This window comes from Pantherophis guttatus, chromosome 1 (assembly GCF_059756535.1).
Source record: "Pantherophis guttatus breed Tessera chromosome 1, ASM5975653v1, whole genome shotgun sequence".
Taxonomy (NCBI): domain Eukaryota; kingdom Metazoa; phylum Chordata; class Lepidosauria; order Squamata; family Colubridae; genus Pantherophis; species Pantherophis guttatus.
The window spans coordinates 334713662-334738840 of record NC_142063.1 but is presented as its reverse complement, the minus strand read 5'-3'; the positions used below and the strand labels follow the sequence as shown (position 1 = coordinate 334738840).

The following is a 25179-nucleotide window of genomic DNA, read 5'->3' as shown; positions in this document are numbered from 1 at the left end:
TCTTGATGAACGTATCTTTTTCTTTTATGTACACTGAGGGCATATGCACCAAAGACAAATTTCTTGTGTGTCCAATCACACTTGACCAATAAAGAATTCTATTCTATTCTATTCTATTCTATTCTATTCTATTCTATTCTATTCTATTCTATTCTATTCTATTCTATTCTATTCCATTCCATTCCATTCCATTCCATTCCATTCCATTCCATTCTACTTACACTCTTCCCTCCAAAATCATTGCAGCTTTTTATTCCGCAGATTAAGGGCGGGGGGGGAGGAAAAGACAGAACAACTCATTTAAATATGAATAGGAAAGTAGGTTAGAAGGCACATCACAGGCTGCATCATCACACCTTCACTCCCCTGGGCCCACATCTTTGCAATGACTTTTCAGGCATTTAAATATCCTGAGTCTGGGTTGCATAATGTACTTAAACAGATCAGTTCAAAACTTCGCACTTGCATTTATTTTATTTGATGCACTAAATCCATTTATGTGGCCGCCCAACTTGCAAATATGACTCCGGGCAACTAACTATGTCGTAGAACAGTAGGGAAAAAATGCAGTATCAGCAAAAAAAAAAATTAGTCGGCAAGAACAAATGAAAGACTCACCCAACAGGAACAAAGACATCCTCACGGTTATCTAACCTTAATGTCAACTTAATGTTTGTGGTTTGAATAAATAGGTGTATGTATTCAGGTTCTATTTATGTTTTTTAACTGTTGGCTAGGAAATGTCTAGAGATTGATGTAAGATGGATACTTATATAAATGTGTCAAATAAATAAATACTTCCCAACTCCAATGCCCTGGTTAAATATGCCATAGTTGTTTGTTTTATTCTTTCTGTGGCCTAACAAGTTGCACAATTGTGGCCTGTTTGTTTTATGAGTTAGTGCATTGTGTCTGCGTAGAAAATAGATTAATTTAAGAGTGGGATATAGCTGGCCTATTCTCTGTGACATTCTTGGTTTTTGCTTTTCTGGTGTTGGAAATTCTCCATTAAAATTTGAAGATGGGCAATAGGGTTTTCCTTCTGTTGGGGAATTCTGGAATTCCCAGTGGCACAAAATGTTTTGTTCAGCCCTTCCACCTGTGGTGTTTTCCAGCTTCGATGAGAGTTCAGCTCCTAGAATTCTCAGGCAGCTTGAGGGTTTGTAATCTTTGCACATCTGGAGATCAACAGGCTATAGATATCTATTCCAGTTGATCATGCTTGTAATTTACCCATCTTTACTCCCATCTTTAAGATGTGTGGACTTCAATTCCCAGAATTCTCCTGCCAGCATGTTAGATAGGGATTTCTGGGAGTTGGAATCAGTGGTGAAATGTTAAATTTGTTGCTACAGGTTCTTTGGGCATGGCTTGGTGGAGGGGGGGGGTTAATGTGACTGGGTGGGCATGGCCAACTTTTTTTTTTTACTTTTAAAAACATTTTTTCTACAACCTTAAGAGGTTGCAGAAAAAAATGCTTTTAAAAGTTTCTGACGATCCCAGCTGAGCCGCGCGATCATCAGAGGCTTTTTTTTTTTTACTTTTAAAAGCATTTTTTCGGCCAAAGAGGTTGTAGAAAAAATGCTTTTAAAAGTTTTTTTAAAAAGCCTCTGATGATCGTGCAGCTCAGCTGGGCATGAGGGGGACAGAGATTTTTGCTACCGGTTCTCCGAACCACCTGCCTCCATCACTACCGGATCGGGTGATCCAGTCCGAACCGGGAGCATTTCACCCCTGGTTGGAATCCTCATACGATGCGAAGCTCGATTTCACTGAGGGCCGCATCAGGGTTGTGTTTGCCCTCAAGGGGTCGGGGGGGATGTGGCCAGGGTGGGCGTGGCCAGTTTGATGTCACTGTGGTGGCCCAAGCACTCTGCCAGCAAAAACGGGCTTCCGAGCTCCGTTTTCAGCTGTGATGGCCTCCTGCAACCCTCTGCCAGTGAAAATGGAGCTCAGGAGGGCCGCGTGCGTCCCGTGTGAGCTCCGTTTTTGCTGGCAGAGGCACCACGGGCTGGTTCTTTGCTGTTTCCAGGGAGGCCCTGCGGGTCAGATCTAAGTACCCTGCAGGCTGGATCCAGCCCGTGGGCCTTGAGTTTGACACCCCTGCTTTAAACCTCAAATCTAAGGTTGAGAATCACTGGCATAAAAGGGAAAACTGTCTAATACAAGAAATTTTCTGCTTCTCCCACCTCCTTTAAATTCTGATTGAGGATCAGATAGAAGATAGAAAAGGTGTCTGAGAAAATATAGAAAAAGAATGCATGCTGCAAGAAGAAGAAAAAAATTCCCCAAAATTTGGCGGCATGAATTAAGTCCAGTATTATTTGTGTTTCCATTTCTTAAGAAACAATCAGAATAGAGCTGGAAGGGCCCTTGGAGATATTCTAGTCCAACCCCTTGCTTAAGCAGAAGACCCCATACCCGTGATGGCAAACCTATGGCACGCGTGCCACAGGGGGCACGCAGAACCATATTGGTGGGCACGCGAGCTCAGCTCCGGCCAACTGATTTTTGGGCCTTCTGTGCCCACTGGAAGTCAGGAAACATGCTTTTTCCAGCCTCTGGGTGGCCTCAGAGGATATGGGGAAGGCCGTTTTCACCCTCCCCAGGCTCCTAGAAAGGCTCTGGAGCCTGGGAGAGTGAAAAATGGGCCTACCGGGCCCACAGTGCCATTGTGTGCCAAAAGTGGGGGGAGTGCTGGGGGGGGGGTCGTGCGCACATGCACGGGGGGGTGAGGCGCATAGAATTAAGCGGGAAATTCACGTTCGTTTTAATAAGAAAGCCTTGTGCGAAGAATTTTATAAACGAACAAGGGATCAAACTATTACATATAAAGGCCAACGGATAATAGTTTTGAAACGAATTCCACATCGGGTAAGAGAACAGAGAAGCAGATATCAATTTTTGACGACTTTCCTGAGGAAAAACGCAATTTTGTATCATTGGCTGTTACCTGAAGGCTTATTGATGACATGGAGGGATAAGAAAGTGAGGATTCGGAGTCTTCAAGAAGCAAGAGAACTCATGGAACAACAATTTAATTTGTCAGAATTAGATGTTGAAGGAGAAGGGGAAAGTAGAAGCCTGGAGGAATCGCAAGAGGAAGAAGAGGTAGAGGAGAGGAGAGAAGGAAAGGCGGGAAAGAAGGGTGGGGGAACACGAAAAATTGAGGAATTAACAACGCCTCAGAGGGAGACAAGACAAACAGCTAAGAAGGCCACAACAGCGGGAAAGTAAAAACTTAGGTGAGAAAAGGAGATGGGGGAATTAGTACGTTTGATATCTGTAAATATTAATGGTTTAAATGCTCCTAATAAGCGTAGTAGGATTTTGAACAAATTAAGAAAGGCTAAGTATGATATTGTCTGCATGCAGGAGACCCATATAAAAAAAGAATGTCCTTGAAATTTACACATTCATGCTCATGTATATATACTGTATATGACTCACTAATGGCCTAAAGGGAGAAGGATTTTTAAAAATGGTCTAGGAAAAAAGAGGCTAATCCCACTCACTGGCTAGGATCTCCAGTTTTCTACAGGTAATCCTCAATTTACAACTATTCATAGAGTGACTGTTCAAAGTTACAGCAGCACTAAAAAAAAGTGTCTTATGACCATTTTTTCACACTTATGACCATTGCTGCATCCCTGTGGTCATGTGAACAAAATTTGAACATTTGGCAACTGGTTCTCATTTATGACCGTTGCAGTGTCCCGGTGTCATATGACCATTTTTTGTGACCTTCTAAGAAGCAAAGTCAATGGGGAAGCCAAATTCACTTAACAACTGTGAAACTAACTTATGTTCTGCCCCAGCTACAGACCCCAAAGAACACAGCACACACAAAGTCTGTACAAAACTTAATTTACTAAAATAATTCAGTCTATTTCAAACAAAGGCTGTTAATAAACTTTCTTAACAGCCTACAAGAAACCAAAGATAAAGTAATCACAATCTTACTATGGTGGGCAGAAAGCCCAGAAGCAATTTACAGAGAATCCAGACGCGAAGGAGAGTGAACTAAAGTTGTTCCCTACAAGTTGCTTCAGTCGGTGTTCCTCCTTAAATAGGCTAAGGAAGTGGCCAATTAGCCCCAAGTCTTACTCTCGAGGAGACCTCCTCCTGAGGCACCACTCCTGCCTTTTGGCAGCTCTGCGTGCCTGTGCATCGAGAAGAGGCTCCTCCTCTTCGTCCTCTTCACTTAAAGGAGCTTCTGGAGGTTCTGAAGGCCCTGGCTGAGTCCCTGCCTCTGGCACCACATCTTCTCCAGCCTCCTCATTGTCTGACTCGAGTGCCAGCTGCACAGGCTGCTGGCACAATGCCACACCAGCCTCCTCATTGTCAGAATCAGCTACAATCTGCACAGGCCACTGACGGGCCACAAGAACTTAAGAACTGCAGTGATTCACTTAACAACTGCAGTAAGAAGGTTGTAAAATTGGGCAAAATTCACGTAAACAATTGACTTTCTTAGCAATGGACATGTTGGGCTCAGCTGTGGTAGTAAGCCAAGGACTACATGTATTTCAAAGAACCAAGTTGTTGTAAATTTCCTAAGAACAGCTTCAAGGTCTTAGTCTTAGCATTAGTGCTTGAAGAAAATCAATGCACTAAGAAAATAATTCAACCCTTCTTTTATTTTTTTTTCTTTAGAAATTCGGGAAGCTTTCCGAGTCCTGGACCGGGATGGCAATGGCTTCATTTCCAAGCAGGAGCTGGGAATGGCCATGCGCTCTCTGGGATACATGCCTAGCGAGGTGGAACTGGCCATTATTATGCAGCGGTTGGACATGGATGGTGAGTCTTCCAGTTTTTCTCATAGTCTTTGCTGAAGGAGAATGTGCTGGTTGCCAGCAGACTTCCAGGTAGAATTCAAGGTGCTACGTAACCCTTTTAAAATTCTTAATGCCACAGAGCCAGGTTATTTACAAGACTGTTAGCAATAAACTCTCCTCATCCAGTAAGTTGGTGAGCTCCAAACCCTGTCACTCAATAAATGTGATCTGGTAGGACCTAGGAGATGTGCCTTCTCTATCAAATGCCTGTCCCTGGAATAGCAAGAACCAAATGGCCCTGACTTTCCCTATCTCCAGGGGTGGGATTCAGCCGGTTCGGACCAGTTCGGGTGAACCACTTAGTACTGGTTGTTCTAAGGACTGGCTGACACCACTCACCCCATCCCTCCCAAGAGTCTCCACGCAGCCCATTTTGGATGCCAGATAAGTGCAGGGGGTGAGCGGAGGCTCTGGGAGACACCACGGTGGGGCGGGGGGCATTTTCACCCTCCCCAGGCTTCAGAGGCATTCCTTGAGCCTCCAGCAGGGCGAAAACAGCCTCCCCCAGGCTCTGGAGGCCCTCCAGAGGAATGAAATGGGCCCATTTCCAGACTTCCGGTACTTCCAGTAGGCCCGGTTATTGTCCTCTCCAGAGGCTTTCCTCGAGCTTCCAGGAGGGCGAAAATGGCCTTCCCTGTGCACTGGAGGCCCTCCGGAGGCCGCAAACAGGCCCGTTTCTGGACTTCTGGTAGGCCCATTTTTTCACCCTCCCAGAGCCTTCGTGCACGCCTTGCACTTACCTGGCATCCAAAATGGGCTGCGTGGAGACTTCTGGGAGGGGCGGAGTGGGGTCGGCGGGTTCAGCCAGTCCTTGGAACAACCGGTTCAGTGAACAAGATTAAAATTAACATCCGGTTTTCCCAAACCAGTCTGAACCAGCTGAATCCCACCCCTGCCAGTAGCCCAAAAGGCTTGGGAGAAAATCAGTGGTGGCTTGCCCCCGGTTCGGTCCGGTTCTTGCGAACTGGTAGTAAAACCGGGGGGTAGCTCCGCCCACCCACCCGGATGTCGTCATAGATGATCTGCGCATGCATAGAAACTCAGCAAGCGAAGTGATCCCATCACGTGATTCCGTTGCGAACCGGTAGTCAAGGTAAGTAGAACCCACCCCTGAAGAAAATAGTTTATCTGGATGCCAAGTGTGGTAACTCACTGTGGAAAAAATGCAAAAGAGGGAAATCATCCAACACGTGAATATGAGTGGGAGAATGCATTTACTTGCCTGTGATATCTTCGTTGCTTTCATCTGCATGGAATTGTATGGATTTTCCTCTTGAAAGGGTGCCTGAAGTGCCCATCTTTTCATTATGTTCTTACTCTATTTGGAGAAGTATCTCTGTGCACACACAACTATCTTCTTCCGAAGCCTTTCACCAGAACTTCTTATCAAAGAGCAGGAAGCTCATTGATAAGAGTGCCTTTTCAATAGCACAGCAGATAGCCCTCCAGAAACAGCCTATCGTGACACTTTCATTGTGGTGAATACCTTGCTTTTATTTTCCATGCTTCTTTTCAGAATTACTGGTTATTTACTGTTGGTGCTTTTATGTGCTGCCCTATTGTTAAAGTAAATGGATACGATTTCTATTTCATTGCTGTTTTTATTACGTTATATTGTGAGGTGTGATTGACAGGCATTCTACTACACGTAGTCCTCGATTTACAACAGTGACCGTTCAAAGTTACAATGGCATGAAAAAGTGATTTATGACAATTGTTCACACTTACGAAAATTGCGGCATCCCTTGTGGTCATGTGATAAAAATTCAGATACTTGACAACGGATTCATATTTATGACCGTTATAGTGTGCCAAGAACATGTGACCCCCTTTTGTGACCTTCTGAAAAAGCAAAATCAACATGGGAAGCTGGATTCTCTTAACAACCATGTTACTAATTTAACAACTGCCGTGATTCACTTAACAACTGTGGCAAGAAAGGTCATAAAATGGGGCAAAACTCACATAACAAGAAATGTATCACTTAGCAATAGAAATGTTTGGCTCAATTGTGGTCATAAATTGAGGATTACCTGGAATGTAATGAATAAAGTAAATCTGATTTCTACCTGTATTAAATTCTATTAACCATTCAGTATTCTTCTCTCCTTCAGTACGTGAAGGTAAAGGTTCCCCTCGCACATATGTGCTAGTCGTTCCCCACTCTAGGGGGCGGTGCTCATCTCCGTTTCAAAGCCGAAGAGCCAGCGCTGTCCAAAGACGTCTCCATGGTCATGTGGCCGGGATGACTAAATGCCAAAGGTGCACGGAATGCTGTTACCTTCCCACCAAAGGTGGTCCCTATTTTTCTACTTGCATTTTTTATGTGTTTTCGAACTGCTAGGTTGGCAGAAGCTGGGACAAGTAACGGGAGCTCACCCCGTTACACGGCACTAGGGATTTGAACCGCTGAAGTGCCGATCTTTCGATTGACAAGCTCAGCGTCTTAGCCACTGAGCCACTGCGTCCCTTCAGTATGTAGTCAGAGGCAAAAATGCTACCCTGATAACATCTGTGTGTGTGTGTGTGTGTTGATTTTTAGCAATTACATGCAGTTGTCTGTGCAATTTTCTTGTCAACATTTCCAGAAACAGTTTGCCCTTGCCTTCTTCTAGGATTGAACGAGAGAGCGATTGGCTGAGATTTACTAAATTAGCTTCCAGTTCAATGCAGGACTTGGAACTTAAAAAGCCTCTGAGCTTCTAGTCCATTGTCTTCAATCGCTACAGAAATTATCAGAAAGGGTTTTTTTTTTCTTCTGCCAATCTGTCTAGATGCTGAGTATACATGCATAAATGTTCTCCTTAATGGGCCTTTATTACATTTACAAAAATACATGATTCTTTTATAAAATAATGTAATGGTTTGAGATGGAAATGGTGGGAGATACCCGATCCTGACTTCCTGCAGTTTATCTGTATGCTAAGCCTGGATGTATAATAATGTGCTAAATTGGATCAGGAGAATTGGGTAAAGAGGAATTGGACATTTCCCACCTCTTACTATTTCCCCAATTGTAAGAATAAGCACAAATGTCTGTTCTAATAAATTTTGACTGCCAAGAAAGGGCAGCACCAGCAGTTTCCAAATTCTTAAGCAAAGAGCCCAGGTTGTTGAATCCAGGAAAGTGGTGTCCTCCTCTAACTTTTACATAATCCACATTTCCAAAACTATTCAAAGAATAAGCTTTTTTTCAACTATCAGCAAGATACAAAACAATGGAAAAACCCACCCAGGCAAGGAGGACAGATCAAGCAGGGAACTAGCCTTGAATCTTTGCACAGCTGCAAGAAGCATATGCCTGACATTCCCACCCCAAGTTCCATGCAACTTTATCTGTTTACACCGTAGTTTATATAGTTGAACTTTATTTTTTCAAAAGAAAGTGAACATTCTGGGGAAATTCCTGTACTATAGATAGAATACAATAGTCCAGGGGTGCGCAAATTTTACATGTGTTAGGCACAAGCAACCAGAAGCACATGTGAAAGGTTCAAATTACTACAGGAGTGGGCAAATGTGGCTCTTTTACAACCTGTGGACTTCAACTCCCAGAATTCCTGAGACGGCTGTCTCAGGAATTCTGGGAGTTGAAGTCCACAGGTTGTAAAAGAGCCACATTTGCCCACTCCTGTAGTAATCAACTTGAACCTTTCACATGTGCTTCTGGTTGCTTGTGCCTAAGTGAATTGGGGAGAAATAGGTTAAAAAAGAAGGGAGGAAATGCTCAGGTTTACAATACCTTCAATAAATATCTGGGCTGTTGTTAGGCTGGCATCCATTCACTGATAATCCAGAAATTTAAATTTCTCTTAATGGCGCAAATTGTAAAAGTTGTATAGCAATAGCAATAGCACTTAGACTTATATACTGCTTTATAGTGCTTTACAGGCCTCTCTAAGCAGTTTACAGAGTCAGCAAACAGCAGTAATGGGGACTGTTATTAAGTTTGGCATCAGGTTTTACAGTCATATCAGGGGTGAAATCTACTTACCTTCCCAACCGGTTCAGAAGTGCACGCGCCACATGCTTGGACCCTCTGTGCATGCGCAAACCCTCTGTGCATGCGCAGAGGGTAAAAAAAAGTTACTTCCTGGTTAAATCCAGGAAGTAATGACGACCGGGCAGGTGGGCGGAGCCTTGCACCACCATCGCTACCGGTTCTCCGAACAACCAGCCGCCATCGCTACCGGTTCGGCTGAACTGGTCCAAACCGGGAGCATTTCACCCCTGAATCGTATGCCATTGAGCTTTACCACTGCATTGCTCAGCAATGGAAATTCTGGTCCCAAATGCCATCATAATTGTAATCAAAGTGTGCACACTAGACAAGTTAGTTTTGATACCCTTCCCCACATTTGGAGTAAGCTCCCATTCGAGTTGGAAGGACCATGTTAAGATAATTAAATTTAATAGGTGGAGCAGTGGGGTTGTACAGTGAGCCAAAACACACAGTTATAGTTGATTGGTTGGAGAGTGAAGCAGTCTGCGTTGTGATAGGTTGCTGTGGGTGTGGAGGAGGCGTTTCCCTTTTCTCCCCGCCTTTTTTTCTTCTGTGGGCTCTGTATGTTCTGTAATTTACCTCATGATGCTCCTGTTTGTCTCACCATCTAGTTTGTGGTGTACAGGTAGTCCTCGACTTAACAACGATTCATTTAGTGACCGCTCAAAGTTACAACTTTACTGAAAAAAAGTGACTTACGACCGTTTTTCACACTTCCGACTCTTGCAGCATCCCCATGATTTACATCCGGATGCTTGACAACTGACTCACATTTATGACGGTTGCAGTGTCCCGAGGTCATGTTGCACAACTTTTGCAACCTTCTGACGAGCAAAGTGAATGGGAAAAACTAGATTTACTTAACAATCATGTCACCAATTTAACAACTGCAGTGATTCCCTTAACAAATGTGGCAAGAAAAGTCATAAAATGAAGCAAAACCAGGATTGGGTTCTACTTACCTTTACTACTGGTTCGCAGCGGGTCTAGGGTCTCCTGCTTGGGTGGGGGTTGGACTAGATGACCTACAAGGTCCCTTCCAACTCTGTTAATCTGTTATGACTTTAAAGAGGTGGGAAGCTGAGAAGTGAAGTGGTTGCCCAAAAAAAAAACAGCCATGTCCCTCCAGAAATGATCCAAAAGGCAGTTGCAGGAGATATGCAACTCATTGGCTTGGCACATATATTAGGGTTAGGGTACCCAATCAGCCATTCACAGAAACCCCTGCACGCCCCTTGAATTATGCATTTATAGATGTGAAGTTGCAAAAATGAACATTACAAGAACAGCAGAAAAGCACTTAGTTTGCCAAGGGGTCCGTAACGCCATGCAAATTTCAAAGCTCCGTGATTTATTAATGCTGCTTCAGCACAGCACCTGGCTTCAATTCACAGATCTCATAAATCTCTTTTCGGTGAGGTGATTCATCTGAAGTTTTGTTGAAAGGAAGCTTCCCTTCAACATTTTACTCAGCCGCTTAAGTACTGCGGTATATTGCTGCCGTTAATACTATTTTGGCAATCGCTTTTACAACTCTCTAATGTTTGTTAGTACGGCTTGTTGTTACTGAACAGTGGTGCTCCAAGTTTTGTAACTATGAGTTTAGAGCAGAGTTGCTAAACAGATTTCCCTTTGAGAATTTTCCAAGTGGGTGATCTATGAATTAACCTTTTGATGGTGTTTGTTAAAAGATTCAGAATTCCGCACAAACCTCTCTATCTGCCCTTCAGTTTCCGGGCGCAGCTCAATTGCTGATTTGATTAGCTTCTGCTTTACATTTAAATATTCTGGCCTGCAAGAGTTATTTTACAGGAGGATACGTACGGAAATGAAAACATAAATCATAGTGAAGGAGATAGTTACAATATCAACAATAATTATACTTCCCCGTTATATATAGATGCAGTTCTGCAGAGGAATTATGGAGTTTGTCATTTGTATTTCTACGACTGCTTTGGTACAGTAACCAAATTACAGACTTCAATGGCTAGTTAGGACTGCAGAAAAAGAACTATTGCAACCAGACTGCCTTCCATTGAGGACTTGTATACTGTACAGGTCGGAAAAAGGGCTGAGAAAATACCTACAGAGCAATGGTGGGTTGCTACTGGTTCGCCCTGGATCAGGCGAAAAGGTAGCGGTGGCAGCAAGAGGTTCCGCCCATGTGCCCGGACATCTCTGTGTATGTGCAGAAGCAGCGCGTGCTCCTGCATGCACTCCCATGAACAAACCAGTAGCAAACAAAATCGAAACCCGCTACTGCTACAGACCCCACACATCCTGAACATAAACTGTTTCAACTCTTCCCCTCAGGACGGTACTACAGAGCCTTGCATGTCAAAACAACTAGACACAGAGACAGGTTTTTCCCTCGCGCTCTGCTAAATACCTAATTCCCACAGTAGTGTCTTATGTCTAAGTATGTAGTATGGCTGTATTACTTTCATCCTTCTCATCTGTTCCACTAACTTCTCTTATTGGTATTCATTATTATGATTATTATTACTTTGATGTTATGATTATGATTATTTTGTTGTTTTGAATGTATACTGCACTGGAGCTACTGCACCGGAGAAAAATTCCTTGTGTGTCTATCAGACTTGACCAGTAAAGACGTCTCTTCTCTTCTCTTCTCTTCTCTTCTCTTCTCTTCTCTTCTCTTCTCTTCTCTTCTCTTCTCTTCTCTTCCCTTCCCTTCCCTTCCCTTCCCTTCCCTTCCCTTCCCTACCCTTCCCTCCCCTCCCCTTCTCTCCTCTCCCCTCCCCTCCCCTCCTCTCTAATCTTCTCCAATCCTCTCCTCTCCTCCCCTCCCCTCCCCTCCCCTCCCCTTATTCTATTCTATATCCTCATTAAATCCCCACATTTCAGCTGATTGAAAAGATGTCAAGAGCTGCTGGAGAAAATAAAGAGATGTATGTCTGCTGCAATATTCTGCCTGGGGAATTCTGGGAGTTGAAGTCCCCAGATCTTTGTTAGAGTTTGCATCAATCCAACCAGCGCACAAGTAAACAATTCAGCAAGATGCATTTATAATAAGAAACTTCTTTATATACAATATCATACAGCAGAAGCCAGAACCAGAGCTCAGAATTCAGAAATACAGATTATATATAATCACAAAAGCTATAGAATCACAGAAGCACTCATATATATACAGATCAGTGAACCTAAGTCACGCCCAGGCTCCGAGCCATCTGGCTCACCAAACAGTCCCCATTGGCTGACCTGTTACCATGTCTATTCCAATTCATGAACCCTTATATACTGACAGTCTTAAAAGTTGCCAAGGATGGAGACCCCTGCATTAGAGGACAGGTTATGCAAAGAAGTGCTGTTTGTTAAAACTAGGTGGCCAACTGAGATAAAACATCTGAACAAACTTAGCAAAATGGAGCAGTGTTCCTTCACACAAGCCTAATTTCAGGGGCTCAGAACTAAAGGTAGTCCTTGATTTATGACCAGTTGCAAAACGACTGTTCAGGCTTATAGTAGAGCTCCCGAGGATGATTTACAACCTTGTTCCAAAATTCTGACAGTGGGTGCAGCAACCGGCCTGAATTTACCGCTGTTTGCAGCATCCCATGATCACATGATTTTGCTGAAAACCAACATTTATTCCTGGATTTTGGCAAACCATAAGTTTGCTTAATGACCACAGGGTTTACTTAATGACTATTATAAAGAAGATCATAAAATCAGTTTGGTCATATGGGTGACCCTTTTACCTGTCACAACCTACAGTCGAGATGGGTAGGCCATCTCGACTGTAGGTTATGACTTATGGTCATTATTTTTTCTTTCAATTTTCTTTCAAATTATTTTATTTTATTTTTTAGGGCCACTTATACTGGTAACAGTGAAATATTGTGAAGTTTTGTCCTAGTGCCAAAATATTAACTTTTGAAACCAATTTATTCTGATTTTTGCCCACAATATTAATATTTATGGAGGAAAAACTTCAGTCCAGATATTTGTACTTTCCCCTAAGACATATTTTAAGTTACAAAGAGCCATGGTGGCACAGTGGTTAGAGTGAAGTACTGCAGGCTGCTTCTGCTGACTTCCGGCTGACTGCAATTTGGCAGTTCAAATCTCACTAGGCTCAAGGCTGACTCAGCCTTCCATCCTCCCGAGGTGGGTAAAATGAGGACCCAGATTTCTGCACAATCTAATATTTTTTTAATTATATCTCCTTCTCTCGGAGTTTCCTCATTTTTCCAATACTGTGAAAATACGATCTTTGCTGCTGTCAAAACATGTACTATTAAATATAAATTCCCCTTATCATTCTTTTATGGTATTATACCTAACAAAAATATTTCTGGCTTATAATAATCTATATGCAGCTTTAACATTCTTTCTAACCATGCATGTATTTTGGTCCAATATTTCTTTACTTTCATACATGTCCACCACATGTGATAATATGTGCCTGATGTCTGATTACATTTCCAGCATTCGGTGGACAGTTTATTAAACATCTTTTCTAGTCTCGCCGGTGGTAAGTGCCACTATAAAACATTTTATGTAAATTTTCTTTATATGTAGTTGCCATTGTCAACTTATAGTTTCTTTCCCGATAACACTCTTGTGGAGTTTTCCAGGGAATGCATGCATTTCTCTGCTCAACCAGGTGCTTGAGTTCAGCAAAAATGGAAATAATTCAGGAAAAGATATTTTGCAAAAGAAGCTTGCAAGTGGGTTAGTAGCAGAGGTGGTATTCAGCCAGTTCGGACCAGTTCGGGCGAACCAGTAGCGCAAATTTTGAGTAGTTCAGAGAACCAGCAAATCGCACCACCAGCTAGTGTGGAAGCCGTGCGCACGCGTGCACTCACATTTTCAGCAAACCGGTGGTGAAATAATTTGAAACCCACCACTGAACTGTAGCAGATGAATTGAATGCCTGACCTATTATGTTTGCGCTGAGGATTGATATAAGCAATTAGACAGGCAGAAAGATAGGCGAAGGAAGAAACACTGCGTTATATTACAATCTCATTTATATTTATACGTTTGTGTATAAATAATGTGTTTGAATTAATGTCAAGGTCCACTGAAACCAAATAACCGCATTGCTGTCTGCACACCTCCACACATTAAAAAGTCATTGAAAAATGCGTATATTACCTTTTATACAGAGTAGGTGAGTCCAGAGTTCAAATACATACCCTGAACTGCATTTCATAGTCTCTAGACTCCTCTCTTATCGCTTTAATGTGATTTTTTTTCTTTTCTCTTACCCATGAAAATAATAGTGTAAGTTGTAAATTATGCTTACAGTAAAGGTCTCTTCTATTTGAGCTCAACTCCTAGTGATTATATGGACTCATCCTTATTGCAAGAGATGAAAGTTGTATTTCATTTTGACAATGTACTCTACTACCCTGGGATATACCATTAATCTCCCACCCAATACTACAGGTAGTCCTCAGTTAGCAATAGCAATAGCACTCTAGGCTTTTTTCAGCCCATTTTCAAGGCTTTTTTCTGCTCATTTTTGAGGCTTTTTTCAGGCCGTTTTTTCTGGAAAAGTTTCCCCCAAAAAAGCCTTGAAAACTGGTTGAAAAAAAGCCTTGAAAATGGGCCAAAAAAATTCTTGAAAATAGGCCGAAAAAAGACTCAAAAACGGGTCCCAAAAATCCTCAAGAACAGGCCAAAAAAATCCTCGAAAATGAGCTGAAAAAAGCCTCAAAAACGGGCTGAAAAAAGCCCCGAAAACAGGGCGTGCGGAGGCAAAGAAACCAGCCGGCAGGTGGTCGGGGCTTCGGCAATATTTGGTCTAGAAGATGCCCAGACATTTTCACCCCCTTTTGGGAGACAAAAAAGTACATTTTATAATCCAAAAAATACGGTAATCAGTGGAACAACTTGTCTCCAGAAGTTGTAAATGCTCCAACACTAGACGTTTTTAAAAAGAAATTGGATAACTGTTTGTCTGAAATTGTATAGGGTTTCCTGCCTAAGCAGGGGGTCGGACTAGAAGACCTCCAAGATTCCTTCCAACTCTGTTATTCTATTCTATTCTATTCTATTCTATTCTATTCTATTCTATTCTATTCTATTCTATTCTATTCTATTCTATTCTGAGTAGTCCATAATTAAAACTCAAGTCAAAACCCTTTTGTATGTTATATCATTGTAGTTAAAGGGAAATTGAGGTCTCTTCATTAAACTGTACTTTTAGTGCTTTAAAATCTATAAATTGGATTGATCCAGTGTATGTCTACTTCTGATAAACTCTTAGCATTTTGCAGCCAAATGAATAAGATTTAGAAAAAAAGTGGGACACAGCATTGGTTTGTGCACGATGTGTCACTGTTATCTCCTTGTAAGACGTCTCTCTTGGAAACTGATTTGGCTCCTCTCAACGAGAAACACAACACAATCCGATCCTTAGAAGCAGTTTTAACACTCTGCTGTGAAGACAGGACAAAATGCAATTAAAAAGCCATGTTTTGTTTAAAGTGGTTTATAGAATAGATTTAGATGTTAGAATAGGTAGAAACCAGCCATGCATGACACATAAGCAAAAAGTTAGCATCTAATTTAAGGTCCACGATTCCTCACCCACCCAGTGAGGACATCCATCCATCCATCCATCCATCCATCCATCCATCCAGTCTCAGGTCGTGCTTGACCCAAAAGTGCTTTTTCAAAAGACAACTGGACTTCCTTGTTTTTCCTTGAAGACATTTTGCTTCTCATCCAAAAGCTTGTTCAGTTCTGAAGACATAGTGTGTGAGTAATATTCATTCATTCATTCATTCATTCATTCATTCATTCATTCATTCATTCAAAAATCAAGGCTGCTCAACTCCACAAGAAGTCAGGGCAGCCTGAAGAGAAATGTTAAACATATTAAAAGAAAGGAAAACATCAGGAGGAGGACAATCATGTCTTAAGCAGACAGCAGCTTGGTTTTAATCAAACTTCAGTAATTTATTTGCACGTATTTATTTATTTGCACGTATTTATATGCCGCCCTTCTCCCAAAGGACTCAGGGTGGCGAACACAAGCAAAAACATACAATAAAATTCGAATTAAAACCAGTTAAAATCAAATAATAACAAATAATAAAACCCAAGAATCTGAATCAGCCCATTTGTTGAAATAGCCAAGTTTTCAGGCCTTGACGGAAGGAACGGAGATCAGGCGCCATCCGGAGCTCGGTGGGTAACTCGTTCCAGAGGGCAGGGGCGCCCACAGAGAACGCCCTACCCCTGGATGTCGCCAGATGACATTGTCTGGTCGACGGTACCCTGAGGAGAGGTGCCCTGTGAGAGCGGACAGGACGGTGGGAGGCAGGCAGGAGATGGTCCTGCAGGTACCCTGGACCTAAGCCATGTAGGGTTTTATAGGTAAGTACCAGCATCTGGTACCAGTAATTAAGGTCACAGAGCTAAGTTTGTTCTTTTAAGGACGTGCTGGCCTGCAAAAGACAGGAGGTTCAGGAAGAAATAGCTTGTTTATACAATTTCTACACCTTGTGAAGGAGGTTAAAAACAAACAAAAGACCAAAAACAGAACAACACATACTAACTGACTATAATGGCAAACACATGCTACATGGAGAGAGATGGTATCGGTATCAAAGTTCCTTTTCCATTGCCATCATAACTGCAACTGGTTGCTATCCAAGGCAGTCACTAAACAACTATTTTTTGTGTGTGCTTTCAGTTTCTGACTTCTTGTGATTGTCTGGACAAGTCCCTGCAGTTTTCTTGGAAAGATTTCAGAAGCAATTTGCTCTTGCTCTTTTCCTCAGTTTAAGAGGAATACTGGCTTAAAGTCATCCAGCTGGCGTTGTGTTTAAGGTGGGACTAGAACTCACAGTCTCCTAGTTTCTAGCTCATTGCCTTACGTACTATGAGAAGAGATATCCATCTGGTTCAGTTCCAAGCCAGGAGAAAGACACTGGAAACATGGGGGCTGATTGGAAAGAGGTTTTAATGGTGAACAGAACCACCAAGCACATGGTCCAAAAATAAAGAAGTGAGTGTAGAAGGTCTTCAACAAACAGAGGAAAAAGAAAAAGATGAACATAATATTGAGAAAATAGATGAGAAACCAGAAGAAGTGGTGGAGGAGACAAAGCAAAATAATGCAAGAAGATAAAGTTATCTTTTTTAAAAAATTTGATTTATATGCCGCCCTTCTCCGGAGACTCAGGGCGGCTTACAGTGCGTTAAGCAATAGCCTTCATACTTTTGTATATTTATACAAAGTCAGCTTATTGCCCCCACAAACTGGGTCCTCAATTTACCTACCTTAGAAAGGATGGAAGGCTGAATCAACCTTGAGCCTGGCAAGATTCGAACTTACTTTAATTGCAGACAGCTGGTGTTAAATTACAGTGCTTAGTCTGCAGAGCTATCCAGGCTCACTATGAAGACAATGAAGGGAAAGGAATAATAAGTATGAATCAAATAGATAATCCCTTAAGAGTTTACAATAGAACGGGGAGGGGGGGAGAAAAATCCCATCCAAAAAAAGAAAGGATTTTGGGGTAAGAAGAAGGGAATATTTAATGGGTATAAAAATGCAAAAAGAGATATAAGATTCCAAGAGAAAAAAATAAAACAGTGATCAAAAAAATCAATAAATGATGGAACTTCAAAAAGGGTAAGAGATGACGGATAGAGATAAAAGATAAAAAGTAGAAACCACAAAATGGGAAATAGTAGTATATATACTGTATCAATAGATAATAGAATTTATTATAATCATAAGCAAATTAAGGTTAGAAGTTGGAAGTCTAGGATTAGACAACCTAATTGTATTATTGTTATTAACAGTGTGTAAAAACTATATTGGAAACTATAATTTTTAAGAACTAGAAATTTTGGGGACTTTGAAATATAATCCCGGGACTGATTAAATTTTGTTAATAATTGGCCTTATTAATGTTTCTAGATATTTGGGATATTGAAATTATGATGGAATTGAGTAATTCTTAAAATATTAAAGATTCAGCAGGGGACAACAAACATATTGTATAAAGAAATGTTATTGATGTTTAAACGAATTTATGAAAAAAGTGATAAAGAATCATAAAGATCATCATAAAGGAAGATTAGGATTATGTATATTTAATGGTATTATTACTGTTAACATTTTGTAAAAAGGATATTGAACCAGTCAATACACTGTCCATAAAATATGTACGGTGTTGAAGGAAAACTACAAATAAAACGTATATATGGGGGGGGGGGAGAACCACCAAGCACATGGTTCTGGTGCAGCTGACCACATGGAGTTGAGTGTGGGTTTTTTTTATACCTTCTTTGGGCTTTGCACTTGAACTTCCTGTTCCTGTGCAAGAACATGTATTCTATTGGCTGTTGTCAGACTCCCATGGGGTCATGTAGGAATTATGTACTGGCTCTATAGGTTGTCTGAGCTCCCAGGTTTGGTTGAAGTTTGTGAGGGTGATGTAATGAAGGGGCGTTGGGCAATTCCTATTGTGGCTGAATGTCTTTTTCCTGTGTTGGATCTTGGGTGAGGGTATTTGCTTATGAATAGAGCTATATATCTCTTTCTTTCTTAAGTGCTGACATCTGCTGAGGGCTATTAAGAAAGTTGGGGGCTGCTTTCTCCCTCTTAAAAAAAAACATGTTTCTCCATTTCTCATCCAGAGAAATATAATGTTCTGCCTTTTTAATATTCCTCAAAATATTTCATTCTTCTAGGAGAGGGGTGTTTCCTCTCAGTACTATGCTAAACTGGCTCCCAAATAAAGATTACCTATATTGAAAAAGTAGGTACTACTGATCCCAAAATGTTGTAAATTACTGCTTTCAGCCATAACAGGAAAGGAATATAAAAGACCATAACAAAAGCCGCTCAGGACAGGTTCAAATTTTCAAATTATCAGGATAATAAATGGAAGTGTTCCACTGCATGTTGCTCCATTAAGGCAGCATGATTTTGGAGGAATGGCTTATTTTGCTGGAGTGTTTCTTTAACAAGAACTTTTTTTTTTTTGTAATAATAATTCTTGTGCCTAATTCTCCATGGTTTGTAATAGCTAGGAACAGAACGCATTAGCAATCTTCTTGACATATTTAATTTACTTTTTTCCTTGCTGTTTATGGCCAGTTTATGGTCCAGCCCTTTAATGTGATTCTTCTATTGGAATTTAAAACAATAGCTTAACACACTAGCCTCCTTCATTGTTTTTTTTTTAAAGCTATGTATTAGATTTTGAACATGCAACCTGTTTAAATTCGAAATGCCGCTGTTCAAGCTCAAAACAATCATTCTGAGTGCAAGACAACTGTTTCACAAAAAAATAGGTCCCTTCAATCATTCTGGATGCTGAATGCTTCTTGAATGATCAAAATAGTTCATTTTCAATTGCATTCAAAGCAACTCTGTCAAATTCAAAACAGTGAGGTGTTTTGAATGCAAAATATTTTGTACATCCCTAAATTCTAAAACAGGGACGCGGTGGCTCAGTGGCTAAGATGCTGATTTTGGTGGCCTCTTTAGGTTCAATTCCCCACTTCCCTGCTCCAAAAAAAAAACCAGCCAAAAAGTGGGGGGACCCAGATAAGTGCAGACTGAAATAGTAGATGCCAGCCAAAGAGAACAGTGCATGGTTAATCCATACAGGTAGTCCTTAATTTACAACCGTTCGTTTAGTGACAACATACTTGAAAAAAGTGACTTATGACTGTTTTTCACACTTACAACCATTGGTCGCATGATCAATGCTTGGCAACTGGTTCATATTTATGACGGTCACAGTGTCCTGGAGTCATATGATCCCCTTTTGAACTTGTAATAAGTAAGATCAATGGGGAAGCCAGATTCGCTTAACAACTGTGTTACTCACTTAACAACTGCAGGGATTCACTTAACAACTGTGGCAAGTACAGTGGTCTAAAGCACCCTGTTATTAAGACCAGCTGCCTGCAATTACTGCAGGTTCGAATCTCGCCAGGCTCAAGGTTGACTCAGCCTTCCATCCTTTCGAAAGTAGGTAAATTGAGGACCCAGTTGTGGGGGCAATAAGCTGACTTTGTATAAATATACAAAAGGATGAAGGCTATTGCTTAGCGCATTGTAAGCCACCCTGAGTCTCCGGAGAAGGGCGGCATATAAATCAAATTTTTTTTTAAAAAAAAAGGAAGGTCTTAAAATAGGGCAAAAATCATTTTACAACTGTCTCACCTAGCAACAGAAATTTTGGGGTCAATTGTGATCATAACTTGAGGATTATCTGTATTTAACCCATTGATTATGGTAGGGACATAGTGGCTCAGTGGCTAAGATGCTGAGCTTGTCGATCGAAAGGTCGGCAGTTCGGCAGTTCGAATCCCTAGTGCCGCGTAATGGGGTGAGCTCCCGTTATTTGTCCCAGCTTCTGCCAACCTAGCAGTTTGAAAGCACGTAAAAAATGCAAGTAGAAAAATAGGGACCACCTTTGGTGGGAAGGTAACAGCATTCGGTGCGCCTTTGGCATTGAGTCATGCTGGCCACATGACCACAGAGACATCTTCGGACAGCGCTGGCTCTTCGGCTTTGAAATGGAGATGAGCACTGCCCTCTAGAGTCGGGAACAACTAGCACATATGTGCGAGGGGAACCTTTACCTTTACTTTACCTTTAAATTCTAAAAAAAAAAATGGAACAAAAACTGAAACAAGCTCTCTGGAAAGAGATCTATTATTTATATGTTTGACTTCAACTGATTATTCCAGGGTTCTGGAAATATACAGGCTTTGTTTCAAGTGAGAATTTCTCTTAATTGCGTTTTTTTTTTTACACATAATAGATTGTTTCTTTCAAATTGTCTAAATTTTTAGCAACTACATTTTCAATTTAGCTTTCAAATGTTGATCACGGTAGATTTTGGAGAATTTAAAAATACATGATCAGAACAATATTTGATGAACCAGCCCGATTCAATACACTTCAAACTTTAAATTCACAGGGTGGGTTAGTTTAATGTCATATAACAAAAGAAAGACGAAAAATGGCTGAAAGGTAAAGAGAATGCAATGATATTTGACAAAGTGAAGGACGCTTTGCCACTTATCAACCTGAGATGGTCATTCATCTAAATGTGGATCATCTAAAGAGATGGATAGGTTCATTTCAATTGCATCTCTTGAATATTGTGAGATGGTTTACTATTCTGGGTATGTATCCCTTTACACACCAGAGAAATAAATCCTTACATGATAATGTATGCATTTGCATTATTGTATGGTCTTTATATGCCCTTGGCAGTACGCCCATTGACAAGGGCACAACTATGAAATGCTGCATGCAAAAGAATCATGATGCATTTTTCCATTGAAAGTCCTTTCCTCCCACCCTGCTTTAATATTGCAGATATTTTTATAACCTCCAAATTAAAATCTTGGTATTAATCTTGGGGGTCTGTCTTAGCGCCTGACCATCTACCAAACATCTTCTTCTCTGTTGAATTATTTGGCTAATAGAAGCTGCTGGACAAACCCTTGTGAAGATGAAGCTATTGTTAGAAGATGGCCTTTTTGGAACATGGATAAGAGGCCAACTCCTGCTTCACTTCCAAACCATGGAATGAATTCGTTTTAGAACATGTGTTTTGGCCTTATTTTCTGTCCCCTAAGAAGAGCAACCTAAGAGCATCTCTTTGGCCAGGTTTTTAACAGCTGAGTTTGCTTTGATTTTAATGTGTGTCATTTTTATTTTGCTTTTATTTATTCTCCGCCTCCCAGCCACCTGAAATGCTCAGACTGAATAGAGAGGTGAGATAGAAATAAAAAGTTAGGGCTGTGCAGCTCTTCGAATGAGTGTCCCAAAGGTGCTTTTTCAAGAAGCAACTGGACTTTCTTGTTTTTGTTTGAAGACATTTTGTTTCTCATCCAAGAAGCTTTTTCAGCTCTGACTGGATGGTGGGGAATGGAAGGATTCATATTCATTGCAGACAGCTGGTAATCTGCATCCTTTTAGCTGGTCGTTGAAGCATTTGGAGGTTTATCTGTGTCCTCAGGGTCACCTGAGTAGACCCTAAAAGGATGCAGATTACCAGCAGTCTGCAAGGAATATCAATCCTTCCATTCCCCACCATCCAGTCAGAGCTGAAGAAGCTTCTTGGATGAGAAACGAAACGTCTTCAAAAGAAAAAAACCCAAGAAAATCCAGTTGCCTCTTGAAAAAGCACCTTTGGGACAACCATGACCTGGATGACTGAGAATCTCCAGAGACATCTTCCAATGAGTGCTGCACTTGGTTGAAAGTTTGTTTCTTGGTCTTGTTCAAGGTGTTAGTTATCACCTTTAAACCCTTCATGGCATGAGTCCAGGCTACCTGAGGAATCATTTCATCTCAATGGGATTGGCCTCTTACTCTGGCAGAAGGAGCCTGCCCTTGACTCCATTGGTCAAAGAAGATGGGTCGATGGGATCCAGGAGAAGGGCCTTTTCTGCTGTGTCCATACACACACACACACACACACACACACACACACACACACACACACGAACATCTGGTGTGTGAGATCACCCCTGATCCTTCTGGACTTCTGAAAGCATCTCAAAGAGTCTTCCAATTGCCCTGGGTCACCAATGGGGTCATTCTACAATGGAGGTGGTCAATGAACTAAGAAAGAAGACCCCTACCTCCATCCTGCCCGCGTACTGGTTCCTACTCTACCCAATCTCTGTTAATATTTGCAATATTTGTAACGTATTAATATTTTTATACTCTTGCTTTTGTTCTATTGCAAGTCACCCAGAGTTACTATAGAGAGATATAGGTAGCATAGAAATAAATAAGAGTCTCTCAAAATATAAATGCCAGTGGTAGGCAAAGCCGAGGGAGTCCATTGACCATTTTGAGGTCCTCTCCTGACCAGTTACTAAAAATGTTGCGGAAGCTTGCTGGCGCATAAAATGGCTGCCATGATGAGGTGTGACCACTCATAAATTTTTGCTAGACCAATTCTTGAATACAGCTCATCTATCTGGAACCCGCACTGCATATCGGACATTAATATAATCGAATGAGTCCAGAGATATTTCACGAGAAGAGTCCTCCGCTCCTCTGCTCGCAACAAAATACCTTAGGCCACCAGAGTTGAAATTTTGGGCTTAGACAATTTAGAACTTCACCATCTTTGGTCCGACCTAAGTGTAATACATAAAATTATCTGCTCCAATGTCCTACCTGTCAATGAATACTTCAGATTCAACCACAACAATACACAAGCACATAATAGGTACAAACCCATGGAAACCGCTCCAAACTTGATTGCAGAAAATACGACTTCAGTAACAGAATTGTTAATGCCTGGAATGCACTACCTGACTGTGGTTTCTTCCCCAAACCCCAAAACTTTATCCTTAGACTGTCTACTGTCGACGTCACCCCATTCCTAAGAGGTCTGTAAGGGACGACCATAAGCACACCAACGTGCCTACCATCCCTGTCCTAATGTCCCTTTTTACTCGTATCCTTTTTCATGTATTCCTAGTTATGTTTATACTTATATCTGTTATCTAATACATGCTTGGCAAAATAAATAAATAAAATAAATAAATAAAATAAAACACTAGAACTCTGGTATCTGGGCTGCAGGGATTCAGACAACGACTTGAATTAAGAATTTTGAGTAATTCTTTGCAGCTATCTGGTGATCTTTTTGAGTGCCCCCGATCTGGGAGCCCTGAAACATTCCCTGGGCAGAAGAAAAATGTCATGTGTTTCCTTCACTTCTTTTCTGTTTTTTCCTCCCCAGTTCAATGAAAATGCTTCTAAGCTAAGCAGCAGAAAGAGTCCTCTGAACGTGTTTATTTTCTAATCAAATGAGACCAGGGGATCTGTTCTGAGTAAAGGTGCTTGGGTGCTTTGTTCTGCACTTTCCCTCTATTTCCTTCCTTTTAATTAAACCTGCCTTTAAAAAAAGAAAACCACGCCGCCTATTCCCTAACATTTTCCACAAATCAACAACACATTTGTGGTATTGTGTAAGTATCTGCCCTGCTGGAAACTTCCTCCATAAATATTCACAAGTTGAGCCCAGTCTTTTGATCAATTTAGCTGAATGGTCTGTTTTCTTTATTTCTCGCTTTAATAGCTGTTTTAATTGGCTTCAGTTTGCTTTGCTTTACTTTATTGGCTTTTTTTTTTTCCTGAGCATGTTTTACTTGGTGTGATGTTCATCTACATCTTGTACTTTGCTGTGATCTTCTCTTTTATCTGGGAGTATAAAAGTGTCTTCCCTCGCAACAAAATAATCAGTGGTACAATTAATGTCAGAAATCTCTGTTGAACAATCCAAGATGGCCACCGAAACTTCAGTGTCATTTCTCAGAATTCTCTGCTTTCGTTTTTTTTCCCGCCTTCTCTTACACCCATTTCTCTCTCTCTCTCTCTCTCTCTCTCCTCTTCCTTTCTAGGAGATGGTCAAGTTGATTTTGATGAATTCATGACGATCCTTGGGCCTAAACTGGTCTCCTCAGAAGGGCGGGATGGCTTTTTGGGCAATACAATTGACAGCATATTCTGGCAGGTTAGTGGAAAGGTGTTTTTCATGTATATTTAAAGTCACAGTTGATGGACACGTGATTGCCTCAAAGACTTCTTCTACCAGCCGTGTTATCACTAAATGACTCGAAGTTGGTACGTTGCATTATTTCTATATTGACACCGTGATTCGCATGATGTCGTGGTGGCTTCTACGGACACTGATTGTTGGAAGAAATGTCCATCTGGGTTCAGATCCAAGTGGGGAAAAAGACACTGGAAACATGGAGACTGCTTGGAAAGATGGTTTAATGGTGGACAGGATCACATGGCTTGAGTTTCTGATCAGAATCACATGGCTTGAGGTCCTGGCAGAAAAGGGCGATCATATGCTTCAAGATGTTGGGTGAAGAAAAAAAAAGGGCCAAGATGCTGAGAGTCCCTTGGTTTTATACCGTCTCTTGGGCCCCGCCCTGAGGCCTCCCACTCCTGTGCAAGAAATGCACTCTGATTGGCTGTAAGATTCCCATTATAATGGTAAGGCCACACTTGGAATACTGCATTCAGTTTTGGTTGCCACGATGTAAAAAAGATGTGGAGACTCTAGAAAGAGTGCAGAGAAGGGCAACAAAAATGATTAGGGGTCTGGAGGCTAAAATATATAAATAACAGTTGCTGGAAGTAGGTATGTCTAGTTTGATGAAAAGGAGGACTAGGGGCAGTGGTGGGATTCAGCCAGTTCTCACCACTTCGGGAAAACCGGTTAACTTTCTGAGCAGTTTGATGAACTGGTTGTTGGAAGAAATAATTACAGCAGAGAACCGGTTGTTAAATTATTTGAATCCCACCACTGACTAGGGGTGATATGATAGCAG

General features: G+C 41.3%; 1 protein-coding gene across 8 annotated transcripts in view; it reads left to right on the top strand.

Annotated features, from left to right (window-relative positions):
• CALN1 (calneuron 1) overlaps positions 1-25179 on the top strand; it is a 423249-nt gene that overhangs the window by 332620 nt on the left and 65450 nt on the right. For all 8 annotated transcript variants that reach the window (XM_034420798.2, XM_034420802.3, XM_087889567.1 and 5 more), the window contains 2 exons: positions 4657-4800; positions 24238-24350. In XM_034420798.2, the coding sequence (XP_034276689.1) occupies positions 4657-4800; positions 24238-24350 (257 nt within the window). The remainder of the gene's footprint in view (positions 1-4656; positions 4801-24237; positions 24351-25179) is intronic.